The sequence below is a fragment of the Trifolium pratense genome, linkage group LG2 (assembly GCF_020283565.1).
Source record: "Trifolium pratense cultivar HEN17-A07 linkage group LG2, ARS_RC_1.1, whole genome shotgun sequence".
Taxonomy (NCBI): domain Eukaryota; kingdom Viridiplantae; phylum Streptophyta; class Magnoliopsida; order Fabales; family Fabaceae; genus Trifolium; species Trifolium pratense.
The window spans coordinates 5,314,843-5,338,437 of NC_060060.1; the positions used below are offsets into that span (position 1 = coordinate 5,314,843).

The following is a 23,595-nucleotide window of genomic DNA, read 5'->3' on the forward strand; positions in this document are numbered from 1 at the left end:
AGCTTTACAATCCCTTGTTCCATTGGAACTCTCACTATTGAAAAGGCTTTGTGTGATTTGGGTGCTAGCATTAATCTGATGCCGTTATCAATGATGAAGAAAATACCGGGAGCGGTAGCAAAGCCGACAAAGATGAGTCTCTCTTTGGCGGATAGATCGATTGTGCATCCGGAAGTTATTCTCCATGATGTGTTGGTTAAGGTTGCTGGGTTTGTTTTCCCCGCAGATTTTGTGGTCTTGGACATAGAAGAAACTAGGGAGTGGGAACCTTTGCTCCTTGGTAGACCCTTCTTAGCCACTAGCCGTGCCCTAATCGATGTAGAGATGGGTGAGCTCATGCTAAGGACCGATGATCAGCAGGTTACATTCAATGTCTTTGATAAGATGAAGTGTGATGATGGAGACCCACAATGCTTTAAAATCCAGGTTTATGATCACATTGTTAAAGATGCTCTTAAGCTACCTTGGAATGCACACTACTTGCCACATAGTGGCACTTTTTCTCCATAACCCTTAGGGGCATGGAACGTCAAGCATCGGGACGTTAAACAAGCGCTGGTTGGGAGGCAACCCAACGTTTTCTAATGTTTTGGTTTGTTTTGTTTTTGAAGTATGTAGGTAGGTGTGCAGCAGAAGCAAGGACGGAAGCAAAACAGGGCAAAACAGAGCTCTACTACGCCGGGGGCGCAGTACAATCACGCGCGGCGTGATCCTTCAGTACAGAGGAAGGAGTTTCTTTAAAGATATTACGCGCGGCGTGGGGGGTGCATCACGCGCTGCGTGAAGCCTGGAGAAAGATGGACTCTCTGACTAGTGATTACGCGCCGCGTGATGGTCATCACGCGCGGCGTGGCCTTTATGAAGAAGTTCTTGACCGTTACAATTGGTACTACGCGCGGCGTAACAGGGGTCACGCGCGGCGTGGCTGCACAGGAAAGCGTGTCAAATTTGAATTTCTTCATCTTCTCAACCACTCCATCAAATCCCATCATCAATCCACACGTCCTCTCACGCGAAAAACTCCATTGTTAACCCTTTTTCATCCTTCAAACCTCTCCAATTTCATTTCTAATCACCTTCAATCATCCCATTCCTTCACTTTCACATACCACCCATATCACCCACTCCAATTCCTCATTCCACCACTTTCCCAAATCAACCCATTTCAACCTCTACAGTCTTAACATGTTGACACGGTTAACAGGGAAAGGGAAGAAGAAGAGTGACAACAACTCGACACAAGAGCCACCAAAGAAAGCAAGAACCAAGATGAGTGCAAGCAAGGGTCAATCCTCGCGGTCCGCTCAAGCATCTCCTCCTCGCCGGAGCAATGTTACTCGACCACAGGTCCACCCCCACTTCGTCAGTGAAGTTCATGAGAAAAGGTACACATAAATTCGAACCTTTACTATTAATCAAGAGAAGGGTTTTGGAGAGGATTTGCTGAATGGTGTAGCTGAGATAGGAAATGAGATTAAATCTAGGGGATGGGAGAAGTTTAATAAGTTGATGATGAAAGATGAAACTAATCCTGGTAATCAGATGTGGGTTAGGGAGTTTCTCGCAAATGCCTATTTACCGGATCAACCAATGTTTCCGGAATATTCTTCTGTGGTTAGAGGTGTTAAGGTGAGTTACTCTTTTGAATCTATCAACAATCTGCTTGGTTGTGCTGCGGGCGGTGTGTGTGAATTCTTGCGTGGGAGAGAGAGGATCGACAAGAGTGGTATCGAAGTTAGGGAGGAACTGAAGAGTATCATGTGTCGACCGGGAGCAATGTGGCTAGCCCACTCACCAGCTTCTCTCCCTAGAAGGTTGAGTTTAACAAGTTTTAATCCCATTCACCGAGCTTGGGGTGAATTTTGGTTGAAGAATGTGAGGGTTGTTGGTAACAATTCAGAGATTCAGCTTGATAATGCTTACGCGGTCCGATTGCTGGTTGAAGGGAAGTATATTAATCTTGGGTATTGGTTACAAAAAGATCTTCATGAAATAGCCAATCATCCGAATCCTACTTTTACTTTGGGGCATTGCAACTTAATTGCTGCTTTGTGTAGAGCAAACAATGTTCCAATGGATGTGCAAGAAGGTGATCTTCATCCTGTTCGCCCCTTGTCATTATCTTACTTCATCAAAAAGTTTGAGAGAGGTCCTATCGTGCCCCGGGGTGAGGGGAATGCTGCAAGGGAAGAAGCTTTGAGGGAAGAAGAAGAAATCAATAGGTTTGAAGATGGTGATCATCCGGATCAACAGGGGGATCCGGTACATGAGTCTCAAGAGATACCGGCACATGCTCCTCCTCCTTATTCTCACGATGTTAATCAGCTTGCTTCTATGTTGCATCAGATGGAGATTTCACAATACTCCGGGCTTCCTAATCTTTACTTTGATACCGCCTCTTCCATGTACACCGAGGCGATGACTTACCGTTCTACCTTCCCTCCTCCTACTTTTGGGACTTGGTATCCCGTTGATGCTGATTGGGAGGCACATCAGGCGAGGGAGCTGACTTCATTCCAGGCCAGACAAGCTTACAATTCGGGTCTGAGAACTTCTGAGTTAGCGGAGATCGAGAGGCGCCGCCGGGTTGAGCAGGATGAGGCAGCTGCTATGGAGAGGGAGATGCTGGATGTGGACGGGCTGAATCTGAACTTGAATAGCCCTTTCACAAACTACTTCACTGGCCAGCCGGATGACACCGTTTGACGTCCTTGGTTATAATTTTCTGCTGCTACTCTATCTCTACTTTTACCTTCTACTACTTTACTTTTGTTGGTTTGTAATAATAATTTGATGTTGTTTGGATTTGGCTGGATTGTACTATTTTAACTTTGAATTTGAACTTTGTCTTGTTTGATTGTGGAATGGTTTTTACCTTTGGAATTTGTTTCAATACTTTGACATGTTCCTTCTAGTTACTTGAGTATCAATTGCATGATTTTCTCCGTATGTGATTTGTGAAACTTGCAGTGCAATAGCTTGTTGCACTCATGTGATCAAGAGGCAAAGGAAAGGAACGCACACTTTTTGACCGGTTCTTTGATTCGACCCAACCGAGAGGTATTGAGCCAAACACTCCTTTTTCTTCTATGTGTGATATCCACTCATGTATTGTCTCTCGATTTTGCTTGTCGTCTTTTTATTTGATTGGTACTTTTGTAGCACACACGAGACATGTTTATTGGTACCTTGAGCCTTTTCTATCCACCCTTACATATCATTATCCTTTGCTTAACCAATTTGAGCTGAAAAAGAAAATGTTATTTTGCACAACCTTAAGAAAATTTTGATGAAAAAAGGAATGACTTTCTTGGAGGTTAGGCACCTAATTAGTGGTTGATGCGCATTGCTCACCACTAAGTTTGGGGTTGCTCTTTGGAATTAGCAACAAATAAAGTTTGGGGTGAGGGTACTAGAGAACTTACAATAGTTTCATTTGAAAAATTAAGAAATTTTTTTTCAAAAGTTACAAGGCTTTATGTGGAAGAAAAGAAAAGAAAAAAACATAAAAAAAAAAAGTAAGTAAGAAAAGAAATATTGGAAAAGAAGTACAAAAAGAAGTGATAGCCTTGAGTTACAATAAGAATTGCAAACTTGTGTGTTGAAATGAAAATGTTCTCTAGTCCACTATGTTTCAAAAGAATAAGGGTTTGGTTTATGAAAATTTTTCTTTGACTAATAGGGGGATCTAACTCCAAGTTTTTCTACTACTTATCCCAAAATGTCACCATCCACCCTAGCCAAGCCACGTTATAACCCTAAAAGACCTCTAATGTGTGTGCACAAAGTGAACCGAATGAATTCTTAGACTACTTGCAAAATTATTGTTGACTTGCATTGATGTGTTGATTTGAGTGAATTACCAAAACTGAAGAGTGTATGTGAGTAGTGTGATGGGATCTTAGAGCCTTGGTTGAAAAGTGTGAATTACTTGAAAATGTCTTGCGGGAACGATTGTGCAATTGAGCATTGTTTGCAGGTGGATCATTGATCATCAGGTGATTCTCACGTATGTATGATTCGAGTGAATTTAAGGAAAATGCCAAGGTCTTGACACAAAAGCTTGAGGTAAAAGTTGTTTCCTTGAGGACAAGGAAAGGTTTAAGTTTGGGGTTGTGATGACGGATCGTCACACTCTCTAATCCATGCCTATTTTAGCAACATTAAATGCATTTTAGTAGGTTTTAAGCAATAAATATAAGAGAAATCTAATCATAAGCTTGATTACTTGTTTTGCAAGAAAACAGGAAAAATTGCAGGATATTGCTGATTTTCACTACGCTGGGGGCGTAGCCCATCACGCGCCGCGTGAATGGAGATCACAGGGAGCCAAGTTTTCACTTTGATCACGCGCGGCGTGATACGTGACCACGCGCGGCATGAAGAGAAGAGGAACAACTACGCCGGGGGCGTGGAGCTATCACGCGCGGCGTGAAGATGGCAGAGCTGAAGATCAGAGACCTCAGATTGGATCACGCGCCGCGTGATACCGTTACACGCGCGGCGTCGTTGAAGAAATTGCAACCACGCGCGGCGTGATAGATCTGACGCGCGGCGTGGTTGCGATCACTATATAAGGATTCTGCATTTTTCTGTTAAGAGGTTGGAAAATTCTGCAATATTCATCTATTCTCTGATTTTGGAAGCATCAAGATCCAGATCAAGGACTCCATAGGATAGCTCCGAGCACCTCAATAGCATGGATTCTCAAGCCATGAAGTTGAAGCGAGGACGCGAACGAAGCAACATGAGGAGCTAAGCTTCTTTTGGAGGTAGGATCTAGGATAGTCTAGGATGTAGATGAATCAATTGTGATCTGCTATATGTAAGAATGTACTCTGTTCATGTGTTTACTCAATGCAAATCTATTCTTAATGCTTTATAATCCTTCATTAGTGTTGTAATGATTTCGAGTTAAGTCACGTGCGAGAGTATTGATTTAATTTCTGAACTGAATTGCATTGAGCACTCGAGTGTTTCCGGTCGAGAGATTGAGACATAGAGTGTAGCGAACGATCGACGCGCTTTCATATCATTCGTTGTAGGTAGCTTCCGCCCGAGAGATCGGGGGAGTATCGACAACGAATAGAGTGGATTTTGACAAGAGATTGCGATTCACTAATTTGTTGATCCAGTTGTGAACACTTGAGTAGATTCCTATGATATAGTAGATTGCATGTGGTTTAGCTATAGACTAGGTGATTCCGATGATTCTACCTCGCTTTTCCATTATATCAAAGCACGTTTTCTAACAATTCATCACTCAACATACCCCCAATTTATGTGTATTTCTTGCATAATGTTTATGAACACTATTAGACTAGTTTAATCACACAATCCCTGTGGATCGATATTTTTATTACTACGTGGTAATTCGTTCACTTGCGAAAATTATCCATCACTGAGTAATAAAACCATACTTACCATCCATTTGTTAGGTGCTCATTGGCTTTGCAGTGATTTACTAGTCTTCCTCTAATATATCTACATACACTTTCAATTGTGTTGCAACTTGCTTAGATTGACTTGTGATATTAGTATCATGTATCTGATACTAGCATCCGTCACCTTTTCAGTAAATGTCTAAGCCAGTATGATAAGTTGAGAAGGAAACAAGCCTTTTTAGACAACTACGGAAATTCGTTCGCAATGTTTGCTGTAAGTGTTCCGATTTTGTATCAATCTTTTCAGCACTGCTGCTGCTCATCTTTACTTGGCTGGTAGCACTGCCATTAAATACTTGTCATTTCATCTGATGCCACAAATATCAATTGGACAGGATAATGATCTTTCAGAGTTTGATGAATCACAAGAGATAATTGAGAGTTTGGTTGATGAATCCACAGATTATAGGTAGATGCTCCACAAACCTCACTTCTCATTTTTAGTTTATCAGGCATACAACAATTTATGTTTTTTTCGTTGCCATATTTAGGATCCGAGTAATATGATGACAGGAGAACGCAACGCTGCAGGATCACTGGATTCAAAATCAGTAGTGTAATGAATTCCGTTGCACAAAATTTGTTTATCACACAGCAGAAACCAACCATATGGTCTGTTTATCATTTTGGACATCCGCTGCAGTACAAAATTCCACTGTATTCGTTTTCAGCAATGTATGTGGTTGGTTATTGGTCTAGTGACAATTTTTTGAATATATATCAAAATCAAATTTCTTATAAAAAAACTAAATTAAACTAAATTATATAAAAATCAGACTAAATTCATTCATTAAAATATAATTCTTTTACATCGTTCATTTTTCACTTCACTAATACTAGATTTAATACAAAGAAAGAAAAAAAAGAAATACTCGACCATTTTGTTTTGTTTTGACAGACACACCATACTAGTTTAATACTTAATAATACTACCAATAAACCACACCTGGAAAATAACATATAAAACCATCTCTCACGGTTGGTCCTCATAGTCACCACTTTCGGCATACTCAACCTCTAATTCGCAGCCACAGTGGCAATAGTTGCCATTGTTATAGTCTTCATCATCACAGCAGCCGCAGGAGCAGCCACCATCATTGTCACTGCCTTCATCATTGCCACAGCCGCAGCCACAGACGCAGTACAAGCCACCGCCACTTTCTTCATCATCCCAACCGCACCAGCCTTCATTATCATCTTCCTCCTCCTCTTCATCATCACGGGCACCGTTTTCTTCATTACTGCTGTCCGAATACTCACCACTTTCGGCATACTCAACCTCTAATTCGCAGCCACAGTGGCAATAGTTGCCATTGTTATAGTCTTCATCATCACAGCAGCCGCAGGAGCAGCCACCATCATTGTCACTGCCTTCATCATCGCCACAGCCGCAGCCACAGACGCAGTACAAGCCACCGCCATTGTCTTCATCATCCCAACCGAACCAGCCTTCATTATCATCTTCTTCCTCCTCCTCTTCATCATCACGGGCACCGTTTTCTTCATTACTGCTGTCCGAATACTCAGCCTTCCGGTCGCTGTGGCTGCCTTCAGAGCCACTGTCTCCTCCACCATTTCTGGTGCTCTCACTATCGCCTTCATTCTTGTCATTCTCGACACCACCCCGCTGCCACCCCCACCACCACAACATGGCCATGATACTGATAATGATAATGAACCAAGAGAGACTCATACTGATTTAAATATTTTCTTGAGTTTTTTGTTTTTAAGTATTATATTGTATATATAATGATGATGATCATGGCAGAGATTAAATAAAACCATTTCACTATTTTTTGTCTTATGCTCACATGCATATCGTTCAGTTTTCAACTGCTCAACTGCATGCATATTAGTACCATCACAAGTTTTTGTTGACACTAACTTACTTATAGTACCATCAAAGTTGTTTCAAGAAATGTACGAAAATCAAAGTTCAAAGTATATTACTGATAAAAGGATAAGTAGACCAAATATTCTAGCAACAAGATGAGATTGCTATAGGAATGGGTGGATACCCTCAGGGGCGGACCCAGACACAAAGAATTGGTGGGGCTAAAAATTTTAGGCACTACTCGAAAAAAATTCATTTACTAATACAACATGTATATCCAAAAAAAGAACAACAAATCAACGAACTATAAAATTTCTTTTAAAAAAAAAAAACATAAAAAAAACCACAAAATTTCTATTCGAATAAGAAAAAAACTATAATTGTTAAATCATGCATATCACTATTGTTAGAGTCTTCACAAGATTCTACTTTTGACCAAAATATATAGAACACAAAATTATACTAGCTGTTGGAAAATATTTAGTTTCCTAGTTTGTTATTTCTAGGAGATTCTAAGCTTATCTATTATTTCCTTTTATGTTTGTACTCTTCCTATTTAAACCAGCCTTGAGCTGAGGAATAATACACAACAGTATTCACTTATTATTTTCTACATGGTATCAGAGCTCCCGATTTTGGGGGTCTCGCTTCCGCAAAACCCTAGCCGCCGTCGTGTTTACAATCTGACCACGACGACTGATTTTGTGTGCGGCACTGTTCACCCGTGGTACTGTTCACGCGCCACTGTTCATCCGAGGCACTGTTCATACGTACTGTTCACGAGTACTGTTCACCGGCGTTACTTTTCTTTGCTGCTTCCGGTACTCCTTGGCTAAGATTATTAATTATGACGTTTTTTTATTCTCGACGACGATCATCCACTTTCAAATACCGTCGTGAATGCAAATATTGTCATCGTTTGGGACATACTATTTTTCAATGTTGGAAATTACATGGTCTTCCGCGACCTTCAAATCAGAAGAACAAAGGTGGAGGTGAGGGTCATACATTCCAAGCCAGTAATTCTGATCAAGAGCATCAGTCTTCTTCAATTCAGCTTTCATTCACGATGGAACAACTAGACAGACTGTACAAAATTCTTGAATCTAACACTCTTTCTGGCTCTGTTGCCCCCAAAGGTACTTCTGCCCTTTTTAGTGTCAGTCCCAGTCGTGCTTGGATAGTAGATTCGGGTGCAAGTGATCACATGACTGGTGATTCTACTCTGTTTTCTTCTTATAGTCCATGTGCAGGTAACCATAAAATAAAAATTGCGGATGGATCCTTTTCAGCCATTGCGGGTAAAGGTTCGGTTGTGTTGTCTCCAAGTCTAACCCTTAAAGATGTTCTTCATGTCCCAAATCTATCTTGTAGTCTCATGTCTGTCAGTAAATTAGCCCAAGATAGAAATTGTCAAACTAATTTTTTCCGTACTCATTGTGTTTTTCAGGATTTGAACTCGGGGAAGATGATTGGTAGTGCTAAGGAGAGTGGAGGACTCTACTACTTCGACATTGAACCTGAATCACAACTACCTTCCAAACCAATAAGTTCATGCTTTGAATCTTTTTTAGTTTTGAATAATAATAATGATGATGTTATGTTATGGCATTCACGATTAGGTCATCCTAGTTTTCCTTATTTAAAACACTTATTTCCTGAGTTATTTCGTAATAAGGATTTATCTTTGTTTAAATGTGAAGCATGTGAATTTGCAAAACATCATCGTTCTCATTTTCCATTACAGCCCTACAAACCATCAAAACCTTTTTCTGTTATTCACAGTGATGTTTGGGGCCCTAACCGAACGAGTACACTTTCTCATAAAAAATGGTTTATCACATTTATAGATGATCACTCAAGAGTTAGTTGGGTGTACTTGTTAAAAGGGAAATCTGACGTTTGTCAGGCCGTAAAAGATTTTGTTAAAATGGTGCAAAATCAATTTCAAACAAATATTCAAGTATTTAGAAGTGATAACGGCAAAGAATATTTTAATACAATGTTGAGTGATTTTTTTCGTGAAAATGGAATTGTGCATCAAAGTTCATGTCCTAACACTCCCCAACAAAATGGAGTTGCAGAAAGAAAAAATAGGCACTTGTTGGAGGTGGCTAGAGCTTTACTTTTCGCAAGTAAAGTACCAAATTATTTGTGGGGTGAAGCAGTTTTAACTGCTGCATACTTAATTAACAGAGTGCCCTCCAAAGTTCTTAATTTTAAAACTCCAATTCATATTTTCAAAGAATGTTTTCCTAATGATCGTGTTTCAAACGATTTGACCTTAAAAATCTTTGGTTGCACTGCATTTGTTCATGAACATAAGAATATTAGCAAACTCGAACCGCGTGCTATAAAATGTGTTTTTGTTGGGTATTCTCCAACCCAGAAGGGATATAAATGTTTTGATCCAAAAAACCAGAAAATGTTTGTCACCATGGATGTTACATTCTTTGAAAACAAACCTTTTTTTGACACGCATCTTCAGGGGGGAAATTTAAATGAAGATTCGTCTCAAACTGAGGACATGAGTTTTTTTAACTCGTTTCAAACTGAGGACATGAGTTTTTTTAATAATTTATCTTTGCCGGTATCACAAAGTTCTAAGACTTATACTTCTGCACCAACGAAAAATGGCCATGATTTTTTATCTAATCCTACTCCTGTTATGAGTAGTGAGCTTGGTGAATCCGAGCCTACATTTTCTCATGAAGAAAACAATGAGAATCTTGAAAACAATGATAATGATGATCTAATTGAAATGCCACAAAATAATGAGTCATATAAAGATAATAGGTTTGAAGCAGGAAACAAGACTTGGAAAGGAAAGGTTTTTGTGAGAAAGAATCACAAAGAAAGTGATGAGTCCACATCTCAACACTGTCATGAATCTGAACTGGGGGATGATCAACTTCCTAAAAAAAGAAAAGGTAAGTCTATCTCTGTTTCTGAGAGTCGTATTTTGTATCCTGATATCGATGATCCTGTGGCTGTTAGAAAACCTGTTAGATCTTGCACTAAATACCCATTGTCCAATTTTATATCATATTCAAATTTGTCTTCATCTTTTTCTGCCTTTACCTCAAAATTGTCTAGTGTAGAGATTCCAAAAAATGTACAGGTTGCTCTAGAAGTTCCAAAGTGGAGGGAAGCTGTACTTGAGGAGATGAAAGCTCTTGAAAAGAACAAAACCTGGAGTGTTATGACACTACCGGATGGCAAGAAGACGGTTGGATGCAAATGGGTGTTTACTGTGAAGTATAATTCAGATGGGTCAATCGAAAGGTACAAGGCTCGATTGGTGGCTAAGGGTTTTACTCAAACCTATGGTATAGACTACTCAGAGACTTTTGCTCCTGTTGCAAAATTGAACACTGTCAGAATTCTCTTGTCTCTTGCTGCTAACTTAGATTGGCCCCTACATCAGTTGGATGTTAAGAATGCTTTTCTCAATGGTGATTTAGAAGAAGAAGTATATATGGACATTCCTCCTGGCTTTGAAGACAAGTTTGGATCAAATGTATGCAAGCTAAATAAGTCTTTGTATGGATTAAAGCAGTCTCCTAGAACTTGGTTTGAAAAGTTCACTTATTCCATGAAGAAACAAGGATACATTCAAGGACAAGCTGACCACACCTTGTTCACAAAGTTCTCCCAAGATGGAAAAATTGCTATCCTAATTGTTTATGTTGATGATATCGTCCTTACTGGAGATGATATAGTTGAAATGGCAAGAGTAAAGGAGAAATTAGCATTAGACTTTGAAATCAAGGACTTGGGATCCATGAGATATTTTCTTGGTATGGAGGTTGCTCGTTCAAAAGATGGTATTGTAGTTTCCCAGCAAAAATACATTCTAGATTTATTGAAAGAAACAGGAATGAGTGGATGTCGACCAGCAGATACTCCCATGGATCCTAATGCAAAACTTTGGGAAGAAGGTAGTGTTCCTGTTGATACTGGAAGGTACCAGAGATTGGTTGGGAAACTGATTTATTTGTCACACACTAGACCTGACATTGCTTTCTCGGTTAGTGTAGTAAGTCAGTTTATGCATTCTCCTTTTGAGGAACATCTTGAGGCAGTCTATAGGATACTGCGATATTTGAAAGCAAATCCTGGAAAGGGATTATTTTTTAAGAAGACTAATGAAAGAAATGTGTCTATCTTTACCGATGCTGATTGGGCAGGTTCAGTCACTGACAGAAGATCAACCTCCGGATATTGTACCTATGTTTGGGGTAATCTTGTGACATGGAGGAGCAAGAAACAAGGAGTTGTAGCAAGAAGTAGTGCAGAAGCTGAGTTTAGAGCTATGGCTCAAGGTATTTGTGAAGGATTATGGATCCACAGAGTCCTAGAAGAGCTTAAGATGAAAATTGAGCTTCCATTGAAATTATACTCTGACAGTAAAGCCGCTATTAGCATAGCTCATAACCCAGTTCAACATGACAGAACCAAGCATATTGAGATCGATCGACATTTCATAAAAGAGAAGTTAGATGCCGGAATCATATGTCTACCTTTTGTAACTTCGAGTCAGCAAACTGCAGATATCTTGACCAAAAGCTTAGCAAGACCCACCTTTGAGCATTTGATCGGCAAGTTGGGCATGATAGATATCTATGCACCAACTTGAGGGGGGGTGTTGGAAAATATTTAGTTTCCTAGTTTGTTATTTCTAGGAGATTCTAAGCTTATCTATTATTTCCTTTTATGTTTGTACTCTTCCTATTTAAACCAGCCTTGAGCTGAGGAATAATACACAACAGTATTCACTTATTATTTTCTACACTAGCATATAGTTTATTTTGATAAACCAATTCAATTAGTTTATAACTTATTAATTTTTATTTCAATTTTACTCGTATTATCTTACTTCAAAAAATTAAATATTAATTATGTCATTTCATATTTATATTCCAGTTGAATTGGTAATTTTACCCAATACTACAAAACTCAATTACTTATTTACCTTTTTTTGCCAAACAAAGCTAAAGTTAATTGTTATAAAATTAAACTATATATAGCTTAAAATAATACTTTACATATGATGAAAGACTTGAAATCATCAATAATAGGCTAGAAACTAATATTTGAACTAATACTTAAACTAATATATGTACAAGGGACTTACAGTCATCAATAATAAACTCTAAACTAATATTTACATTAATATTTGTACAAATATATATATACAAAATGACCTAAAATTATTTATAAAATATTTATTTATTTATTTTAGAAAAAGCTCGGGCTGGGCTGGTGTGGCTATAGCCACACCAAGCCTTGAAGAGGTCCGCCCCTGCCCTCATGGAGTCGGGTTGGGTGTTACAACTATGATGTTGATATTTCGTGCTCTGTGGTGCATTATCATTTACTGTATTTAGGGTTTTCTTAAGAGCACTAAACTATAATCATTTATGCTGTTGACTCATCCAGTCATCCTCAAACTCACAATTAGATGTGTGTCTATGAGTCTATGCTTAGTCTACCCAAGTTTACACAGAACAGATTTCGTAAGCAAGTCAACTCGATTTCGACAACTAGAGCCGTTAACTTGTACGGTTAACAGTTGTAGGAGTTAACTCGAGAGTTTGACATCCATGCAAATTTATGCCAATATGCTAGGAACATATATATTCATATATGCCATTGAAAAACTTTCATGCACGTCTAAGGAAATTTTTAAAAAAGTGGCATTTAATCAACCTCGTTGCAGATTGGAGAGCTTCAAAGCTGGAAAGACGGCGTATATTAGCTGTGGTACAGTCAATATAATCAAGTCAATTTTCAATGGTGCAAGTTTATTATGAATAGAAAACAACATAAAAAAAGGTCATGTTATATATATACATCATATTTAAGGCAAAGAATTTAAAACATAACTATTTAACCAGTTTACTATGTAGAGATTCTTATTATCAAATTCAAATATGATGCATCACATGTATCCTTCCCTGATTAAAGATGCAGAACTCATTAGTCATTACGAAATCAGAGAAGGGCTTGGTTCACGCTATTTGTTTCAATCAGTATTTGTTTTAACTTCAATCATAGGCAGTAAGAATATAAATTGCAAGTTGTAAAAGAAAGAATCGAATAAGGAGCAGTACAAAAAAAATGCAATGTCACATGGAAGAGTGTGATAGTGAAGTGAAACAAGAATGAAACTGTGTTCCGTGCGATGCTTATTGTTTAAAGTTCTGTCAAAAAAAGAGTTCTAACACGTTGAAGACAAGTTAAAGAGACGAACCTCTTCCTTCTCGGTTCACAGAAACATCTTCAATGGCGGTAAAAATATCAGGTGTGAAAATGTATACACCGCAATTTATCAAATCACTGACCTGCATACGGTAAATCGTTATTCTTCACCTCTAGGTATAGTCAGAAGCAAAAGAGAAACAAACCAAACAGACACTCACAAATGTCTCGGGTTTCTCAGTATAATGCAGCAACTCGTGAGTTTCTGGATCAGCCACCAACTCGCCAAATTGGTTAGCAGATTCAGCCGAAACCTATACAAAACACCCAAGAACCCCGGAAGGAGCATGGAAAAAATGGCTTTCCATCAACAAACTAGGATGCTCTATAAGGTGACAGGTAGTATCTATCAGTGTTGTAAATCACCGATGACGGAAAATAGCGGGTTGTTCAATTTCGGCTACACAATAGTGCTATAGAGCTTCAACAACTATTATTTGACAACATTTTGTGCCAAATCGCGTATCACAGAACAATAGCGATTTTTTCAAATTCCACTACACTACAATGCTTCTATTTAACAACACCGCTATCTATGTGAAGTAAAAAAACACCTCTATCTATGTTTGTGTGTGTGTGAATAATTAAATGCACATAAATATACCAATTATTTTTATGCACCAACCTTGATTACCAACATTGTCCCCATCCCACCATACTTTATATGAGCATCTGCAAAAAGACAAACAAAATATTTTTCAGTATAGCGTCATGCTTTTGAAAAACTACCGTCCGTGACTTAATAGCAACATACTTACCAAGCATGGATGGTAGTGGAAAACTGCAGCAAATTATGTCTTCATCATTTAATTGACTTCGAGACGTCTTAGTCAATATTACTTGATGGAAGAAAATTATGTCTTCATCATTTGTGTATAAAGTAGCTACTAAAACAAGCCCCTAGGAAGAAATAATTTTGTGACACGTCGAGGGGAATTGGACTTTATATAGCCAATTGAAATCAACAAGTGATAGGAACCCAACCTTTGTGATTGGAGATCCCATGAATAAGGTTCATATGGGTAAGAACAAGTTACTTGTTAGATCTGCTAGCACACAAAAATTAGCTAATTAATTTTTGACTTAGTCTTTTTCCTATGGTGTGAGTGAGAAAGTGCAAGATACTGCATTACTGAGAGGATAAGCTAACAAAGCTTTTAATGAATTTCATATCCCTTATGGGTGGTGTAGGATTTGCAGCATACACTTGATGAAATCACCTATTTGAGTGTCAAGTGGGGCCGCTTGCATGAGATCTTGGCGAAATCTCTAGAGCACTCATGAAAGAATCCAGGCACACGCACGGCCTATTCGCGCAACACAGCGGCAACAGCAAGAAATGTGGGGTGTAATGTGATTGGTAGACCGCTAACATACGCTAAGTTTCATTGGTTCATATAGCTTGCTACACCAATGTTACTGTGTGTTAAGTACTATCAGTCTAGGGCTGGTTCATATAGCTTGCTACACCAGTTTGATGCATTACATTAATGATGTTAATCCAAGAAATGATTTTTTGAGTATTCTTTTGTACTTTAAAATAAATTGTGGGGGATTGTTGGATATTTTGATCTTATAATTTATTTTAAAGTTATTTAAAATAATTTTATATATTGTTTTAAATAAATTAATAGTATTATTGATGATTTGTTAAATGTGATTTTTTACTTAGTCAAGACACGTTTTTCTTTTAATTGAATTTATATGGTTTTAATCCTATTTATTAGGATTTGTCTGTTATGCTTGCAACAATATACAGATGTATGTGGCATTAAGAAAAAAAAAAAAAAGGGGAATACGGTGCATACACATGTTTCATCTCCTCACAAAGAGGCTTGGTTCATATATAGAGATTGGAACATGGCTTAAGGGAGTGAGAAAGGGAATATACATGGGCACATATAATAAACTAATTTTATTCTTTCTAATAAAAATTGAGGTGTATCTTCCTGGATTACGTTACCGGTGTCTGATAATATCTTGTTAGTTCTGTCACCTCGGATATGATTCATATCCGGGAAGGACCTGTTGAATCCCGGGGGATTTGCGCTTATGAGGCGGATAAATCGTTAAGGACAGTGCGATCAACACGCCTCAGGTATTGTATCACGGTTCACTATTTTGCATTGTTTACTATGCGAATGACATCAAACTACTACACCCACAAGAGATAAGTTCCTATGAACTCTATTTTAATTTATTCTCTATAATATTCGTTGAGTTATTTAAATTTATATATGATTTATTATTGTGAATAGGTCCAATTTTTACAACAGAAAACTGCAGCAAACGTCACAATTTAGCAGAAAGATATGTGACTGCAATAAAAATATGTAACCTATCTGTTAGAACATAGACATGTAAGTATTGAAAAGCCGAGATAAAAGCAATGTTCCTAACTGGACTGTCTTCCATGATAATATCTCTGAAGTAGTAAAGTCCACCTGCTGAGCCATGTGGTTTATCCTCCTTCAAATATCTAAGATTGATATCAGTAACACACTATGGTTAGATCCAGCGTTTAACAAAGCATGCAAACATACATTTTTATTGTGAACATTATTAAAGCTCTCAGAGTAATGCAGTGATCACCTTACTGGTAATTTCAGCTCATTCGAAATTGAAGAGACATATAGAGCGAATTCTCACTCCTCATGGAATCCAACAAGATATATTTGAGCCAAATTTGGTATCTGTACAAGACAAAACAAGCAAATATAAATAAACCATATCTTGTAGGTTATAATAACTTATAAGCTTAATTACACATTTAATCCCTTATCTTTATTTTAGGTTTCAAGTTTCATGTTGAAGATGGTTATGGTAAGTTTGATCTATTGTTTCTTTTTCTTGTATTTGTGTTGTTGTGTTCATTGCATGATGTGAATGGTTTGTGTTGTTGTGTTGTTGTGTTGTTGTGTTCGCCGGCAAGAAGATGAAGGTCCACTTTGGATCTCAATTTCAATTTTCCGGTGAAGAAGAAGAATGAAATCCCTAATTTTTTAATTACCCCAATTTCAATTTTCTGTTTTATAATACATGGAAAAATATAAATCCAAGTGCACGTGTCACTTTTGTTAGCCACGTGTCAGCAACTAATGAATTCAGATTGGGATTTCAATGAGGCCATGCCAAACATTATTAGTCTAATAATTTTAAAATTTGACAAAACTAAGCAACCAAAATTGCTAAATTAGTAATATGAGGACCAAAATCTAGAATTTGTTAAAATTTTTATCAAAATTGCAATTAAGTCTATTTAATATGAAACAAATGAAGAGTATTTTTTTTGTCAAATACTCCCTCGGAACAATTTGGATTTTTTTTTTTGGTCCTTTATATAAGGAACACTTCTTAAATCTATGCTTTATTAAACAAGTAATTTCTTTTATACCCTTATTGAATTGAATTGTATACTCCAATATAACCTATTCCAATGTTTAACATTAATTACACACACATTTCCTATAAAAAAAAATTGTAGGCAAATTTTAGTAAACAAAGGGACACGTAAATTGGAGCCTTGTGTATAGGAGGAGTTACATTGAAATTAAGAATAGTGGTTTAGTATATTGATAATTACAAGAGACAACAATCAATTAAGACCAGGGTTATTTTTGGAATTAAATATAACATTCTAAAATTTTTAATAAAAAAAATAGGTCTCCTTAGTCTGTGTGTTTTTGTCAAACTGTTCCTTATAATAAGGACCGGAGGGAGTAGTTTATCTCGAGTTCAAACTTAGATTATACAAATCAGCTGTCGGCAGTCGCACTTAAGTGACCAATGTTTGTTTCATTAGCAACCGAAGCGACAAATAACATTGATATTTACACACTCAAAAGTTCTAGATTTTGTGTCAAAAAATAATAATCTAGATTCGATTCTAAATGGAGTCGTTCAATCTAGCAATATTGCATCATCTTAGACCTATCAATAAAATTATTCTTTTTAACATGTAAAAAATAAAACACAAACTTAAAAATAAGATATCTCAATTATTGAATGAATCCGTAAAAATTTGCTTATAATATCATAGGTAAGTATGAAATGAATGAATGAAATGGTGGATCCATCCAACAGGATAACATAACAGAGGTCAAGAAACAACCTCAAAACAGACAGATAAAACCTCCAAAAACCATATAATTGACAGATTATGATTGGAAATGAATAAATTGTTTAGCTGCCAACCTGTTGATTATGGCTTACATTTGCTATTAAGTGGTCTATTCGTTTGTTGAGTTACGAATAGGAGGGGGTGCGTAGGGCGAAACCCTATGTGGTAAGATTATAATTTCATTACGGTTGGCATTTTCGAATGATTTATTCAGTTACCACCCTATGATCAAATTTTGCGTCTTCGTTTTCTTATAGTTAAATACATAAATGAGGTTGATTTAATGCTCAAAATCCTATTTTCGTAACCTTATAATTGATAGTTTATTAATGTTGGCGCATATGGCAATGATTATGTGGAATCGATGTCGATCATCAAATGTTTCAATTAGCTAAATTAGTTTATGCCTAAAATGTAAAGCTACTGTGATAGCTACTCCCTTCCAATGTGTTTTATGTTATGAGAATCAGTGGCTAGTTGAAACCAAATATAGTAGAATTGGGTTGGGTAGCGTGCTATATAGGTCATAGCTTAATGCTAGTTGATAGCATAACAACTCGTGCATATTTTCATGATCATGAAGAGAAATCAAGTGAGCATTAGAGGGGTTTCTCGTCTCGAGCTGGTAAATTCTTGTAACTCTGCATAATTTGATCATCAAATAAAAAACTATAGCCAGCGAGAACGTAGGACACAATTGCTGCAAACCTCGATAGATCTTGCTTCTTCACTCTTTCCATTTTTTTCGCTTATTCAATTTCCGTAAATGGAATTTCTGCTGCAACTAGTTTTCGTCACTGGTTTCAATTCTTAACAGATTATATTTATATAGCTACCAACCCATCGTCAAAATTTGCATCTAACTCAGTGTTTGCTGTGTGTAGCCAGGGGAGCCTCTGTATGTTCTGTTATGCTGTTGGCTAGCAGCTATTGGTGCAGGTCTTCTCAAAACTGAGGAGATTTTGGAAGGTGTCGCAAGGCTTAGAATCTCGAACGACATTGGATTTGAAGAAGAAACTTTCATAGCCATGATGGATGAAGCATGATACTGTATATTCCGTCTTTTGGATTGTCCAGATTTTCAAATTTGGTGAATACGAAGAAATAGAAGTATCGCTAGTTGGGATGACAATTGCTGTGAGTATCAGCTCTTGAACAGCGCGAGGTTGTGCTGCAGTGATGGAGTGACTAACACAGATTAATTATAACAGTAAAAATAACAGAAATATTAGTCGATTTTGATACCTAGATTGTGACAACCATGCTTCCATCGGTTCATCTAATGAGATCCTTCTCAAAGACTTCATTGGTTCAAAATGGTCTCCATTGTTACAGTCCCCTCAAGGTCTTTGAGGTTTCCTACTGTAAGTATTAGTGACCTATCCTCATTTCTCCTAATAAATTCCTTCGACCTTCTAATCTATCAATCCACCGATATCTCTATCGTCTGTGCCCTGTTCTACCATCATCACAGTCATCTAATTTTCCTAACCCTGCTAATCCTACCTCGTCTACTCTGGGACTTTGTATCCTTGCCCCGCTAACTCCAGACAATAATCCTATTTTGAGTAGATCCTGAATCGGCAGTCTTAAAACTAAGCATTTACTCACTCAAACTGAACCATCTAATGTAAAACAAGACTTGGCTCACCCTTACTTAGTGCCTAGCTGCAATGCAATAAAAATACACGGGACGGACTCACAGTGTTACCAATTGCAGGTTGCAGAATATGAATAGTGGTTTGTTCTAATTCTGCTATACAACATTGCTATAGCGCAACTATAGCCGCTATTTCACAATATTTTATACTAAATAGTATATCGTGGAACAATACCAATTTATTCAAATTCCAACATGCAAAAACTGTTTAATGTCATGTTCATAAGCTATTTTCAGCTTATTTCTATAAGCTCTCCATGATAATAGCTAAAAACAGCTTATGAACATGTCATAAGTTGTTTTCATAATCTGTCCCATATAATCTAACAAATATTTATTCAGTAGGTAAACTCAAATAAGTCAATTGAAATAGACCCTGAGTCATCATACCTCCCATTTTATTTACTTCTACGTAGGGACTTGTCAGGAATATCATTTGCAGAGTCATCTAAAAACCACAAATCTGGTTTTGTACAAAAACTGCCTATATATTGGAAGATTGGCAATATCTGCGCAGACAATTACAACTGCATGTAATGCAGTATTCCTAGACAACCATCAGCGTGCTAAGGAAAATCTAGTAACCAGGCTTATGTTGTACGATGTCAACATTGACAACTGTGTTGTGTCAACTCACAATCATCAGGACTGTCTTCACAAGCAATCAAGCACACATGCATTTAAACTAGCAAGTTCACAACAAATTATCAATAGATGAAATTGGAAGTAACAAAATTTTTTAAAAAGATCACAGAAATCCTAATTACATGATGTTCTAGTGACAAACATGATGGTATCTACTAGCCCAATTGTTTCCTGCACCACCGGTGCGAATGCAAACTTACCATATTGAATTCATATAACAATTACAAATCATCGAACCCGTGTGAATCAACAGGTCTTACACTAGTTACAGTTGTAATATGCAAATGCAAGCTTTTATCTGTGAAGCAGTGTGCAGTGATGAACTCAACCATGTGAGCATCATAGGCAGGTCCTTCCATTTGAAAGTGTCCTACTCCCTCAATTAGATGTGTTTCAACGCGTCCATGAACCTCTGGCAAGTGACTAAAGAAGAATCAGGAGGTACTCTAGCGACCTCTGAAACAGTGGCCAAATGGTGACCAAAGAAAGCAGCCAAAGACAGTATGTGAGGGCCAGTCACGGTCCACACCGCAAGCTTTTTCAAGTGTTCAATTCTCAAATGTGACTTTGTGTTAGTGATTGGCATCGTTTTTATTTTTCCGGTAGCTTCTTCCCTTAAGGTAACATGATTTTGAAATCCTGATACTGATTTTGGGAGTTTTTTCGTGTTTTTCTTCCCCATGTATCCAGCAATCAATTGAATTGGACTCGATAATGTATATTCCGTCCTTTGGATTGTCCATATTTTCAAATTTGGTGAATATGAAGAAATAGAAGTATTGCTAGTTGGGATGACAATTGCTGTAAGTACCAGCTCTTGAACAGCGCGAGGTTGAGCTGCAACGATGGAGTGACTAACACAGATTAATTATAACAGTAAAAATACACAAAAAGTAATTTAAATTTACAACTATTACCGGATTAATTATGACAGTACTGTTATTGGTCTACAATAGTCATATTATGTATTTGTACAGATGTTATGTTTGTTAGTTACTGTTGAACAGAACATGATTTTTTTAGTTAGCTTAATCCCTATATAATACACAACATACATAAACATTTTCAATTAAACATTTTCAAAGTTTTCATAGATCAAAGCACTCTTTCCCTTTCTGGTTTATCAAATCTTTCACAGTTTTCCTCTATTGCTTCAAATTTCAATACTAACATGGTATCTACAATTTAACCCTAACATCACAATTCAAAAATGATGAACATATTCACAAATCACACGATAGAATCACAGCTCATCACACAGAAAAAAAAAGCATAACAAGTTCAAAATTGATGGATAAACTGACAAGTCACAATTTTCAAAAGACTCGATTTTGATACCTAGAGTGTGATAACTCAATTTTGATACCTAGATTGTGACAGCCATGCTTCCATTGCATATAATGAGATCCTTCTCAAAGACTCCATTGGTTCAAAATGGTCTCCATTGTTACAGTCCCCTCAAGGTCTTTGAGGTTTCCTACTGTAAATATTAGTGACCTATCCTCATTTCTCCTAATAAATTCCTTCGACCTTCTAATCTATCAATCCATCGATATCTCTATCGCCTGTGCCCTGTTCTACCATCATCACAGTCATCTAATTTTCCTAACCCTGCTAATCCTACCTTGTCTACTCTGGGACTTTGTATCCTTGCCCGCTAACTCCGGACAATAATCCTATTTTGAGTAGATCTTGAATCGACAGTCTTAAAACTAAGCATTTACTCACTCAATGCAATAAAAATACTCGGTACGGACTCACAGCGTTACCAATTGCAGGTTGCAGAATATGAATAGTGGTTTGTTCTAATTCTGCTATACAACATTGCTATAGCGCAACTATAGCCGCTATTTCACAATATTTTATACTAAATAGTATATCGTGGAACAATATTGATTTATTCAAATTCCAACATGCAAAAACTGCTTATGTCATGTTCATAAGCTATTTTCAGCTTATTTCCATAAGCTCTCCATGATAATAGCTAAAAACAGCTTATGAACATGTCATAAGTTGTTTTCATAATCTGTCCCAAATAATCTAACAAATATTTATTCAATAGGTAAACTCAAATAAGTCAATTGAAATAGACCCTGAGTCATCATACCTCCCATTTTATTTACTTCAGACATGAGACAATCGAGCTATTGCTGACGGGAAATGCTCTGCCATCATCCTCAATCTACAAGAAGTTGATCATAAATCATAGAAACAGAAACGAGTAACAAATAATATATGATGAAACTGAGAGAGGAGGACTCACCCATAGTGGAGAAATGCCCCATCGGAGAGGAGATTGAAGTGGCGGTTGGCGGTGGTTCGAGACTGCCGGTGCTTGGAAGGTGAAAGCTATGTGTGGCGATGGTGGTTGTTGTTGACAGTGACTTGGAAGAAGCAGTTGACAGAGACAAAGAAGGATGATTTATAAAAATAATAATAATAATAATAACATATTTCTTCTATTTTGTTAATTAACACCAAATCTCCACCATTTTTAACATTTATCACAAAACTATGCCATAATAAAACATAGAGTCATCAAGTATTATATTAACTTAAAATCAAACAAATAATGTTTTATGCAGTCTTCTCATTCACACACACACACAATAAAGTTTTATGAATAGTACTTATAAATAAATTAGTTTTACGAGATATACTACATTTTCCTATGTAAATCAAATCTTGATCTTAATCATCTTCATGAGTATCACCTTCATCATCTTCTTCTTCGTCTTCTTCGCCATGAGTTTCTTCGCCACCATCATCATCATCATCATCATCATCATCATCATCATCATCATCATCATCATCATCTTCTTCTTCTTCTTCTTCTTCTTCTTCTTCTTCTTCTTCTTCTTCTTCTTCTTCTTCTTCTTCTTCTTCTTCTTCTTCTTCTTCTTCACCAGCAACTTCTTCTTCTTCTTCTTCAGCAACTTCTTCTTCGTCTTCTTCAACAACTTGTTCTTCACCAGGACGAGCTCTACAAATACTTTTCACATTAAGTTGAAACCATCCTTCCATATGCTTATGTTCGCAAAACTTATTGGCGTGATAACGGTCACAGTCAATAGATTCCTACAAACGAAAAAATATCAGGGTCCCTTTTTTACCGATTAAAAAAATAGTGATTTTAATGCAAAATAATTTAGAGATTAGTTTTTAGAGATTTTTAGAAAAGTTGAATTAATTTGTGTTTGTTTATTATAATAAAAATCATTTTTTTTTAAATAAAATAATTTTTAGTTTGTTTGGATACAACTTATAAAAGTGATTTTTTTAATTACAAATAACTTTCTTATTTTAACATTTCTTTTCTCTCTCCTCTAAAAAAATCTATTATTTTATAAGTTACTCTTAGTAGCTTCTCATTTTTAGCTATTTTCTGATTATTTTTAGCTTCTGATTATTTTAAAAATCTGTAACAAACAGATGCCAAACAATTAAAAGTGATTTTTTTCTCTAAAATAAGTTATAACAAACAGCCTCTAAATTTGTTAAACATATAATATTAAGGGTGTGTTTGGTAAACACAAATAAGCTAGCTTATAACTTATTATATGAGCTTATAAGTTTGTTTAAAAAAATTAGAGGTGTTTGGTAACAAGCTTTTTGTATTAGCTTATAG

General features: G+C 36.8%; 3 protein-coding genes across 3 annotated transcripts; all 3 read right to left on the bottom strand.

The window, feature by feature from the left end:
• Positions 1-6,417: 6,417 nt before the first annotated feature.
• Positions 6,418-7,101, bottom strand: LOC123904028 (acidic leucine-rich nuclear phosphoprotein 32-related protein-like). The gene has a single exon (XM_045953727.1). It carries the CDS (start codon positions 7,099-7,101, stop codon positions 6,418-6,420), a length of 684 nt encoding a protein of 227 aa, XP_045809683.1.
• Positions 7,102-12,944: 5,843 nt separating this feature from the next.
• On the bottom strand, positions 12,945-14,322 carry LOC123904029 (mannose-1-phosphate guanyltransferase alpha-like). The gene is made up of 5 exons (XM_045953728.1): positions 14,301-14,322; positions 14,168-14,214; positions 13,704-13,796; positions 13,535-13,625; positions 12,945-13,039 (listed from the first exon to the last, which is right to left on the bottom strand). The coding sequence occupies exons 1-5, from the start codon at positions 14,305-14,307 to the stop codon at positions 12,945-12,947; spliced, it is 333 nt and encodes a 110-aa protein (XP_045809684.1). The 5' UTR covers positions 14,308-14,322.
• Positions 14,323-19,975: 5,653 nt separating this feature from the next.
• LOC123906520 lies at positions 19,976-22,407 on the bottom strand. The gene is made up of 3 exons (XM_045956446.1): positions 22,231-22,407; positions 22,075-22,149; positions 19,976-20,804 (listed from the first exon to the last, which is right to left on the bottom strand). The coding sequence occupies exons 2-3, from the start codon at positions 22,097-22,099 to the stop codon at positions 20,350-20,352; spliced, it is 480 nt and encodes a 159-aa protein (XP_045812402.1). The 5' UTR covers positions 22,100-22,149; positions 22,231-22,407; the 3' UTR covers positions 19,976-20,349.
• Positions 22,408-23,595: the final 1,188 nt, after the last annotated feature.

Excerpts from the sequence above, each read along its gene's own strand:
- LOC123904028 (XM_045953727.1), bottom strand. The coding sequence starts at position 7,101 with ATGGCCATGTTGTGGTGGTGGGGGTGGCAGCGGGGTGGTGTCGAGAAT.
- LOC123904029 (XM_045953728.1), bottom strand. Across the intron at positions 13,797-14,167 it reads GGACAATGTTGGTAATCAAG|GTTTCGGCTGAATCTGCTAA; the intron begins GTTGGTGCATAA and ends TGTTTTGTATAG. Across the intron at positions 13,626-13,703 it reads CTGAGAAACCCGAGACATTT|GTCAGTGATTTGATAAATTG; the intron begins GTGAGTGTCTGT and ends TACCGTATGCAG.
- LOC123906520 (XM_045956446.1), bottom strand. The coding sequence starts at position 22,099 with ATGTCTGAAGTAAATAAAATGGGAG. Across the intron at positions 20,805-22,074 it reads TGAAGTAAATAAAATGGGAG|CTCAACCTCGCGCTGTTCAA; the intron begins GTATGATGACTC and ends CCATCGTTGCAG.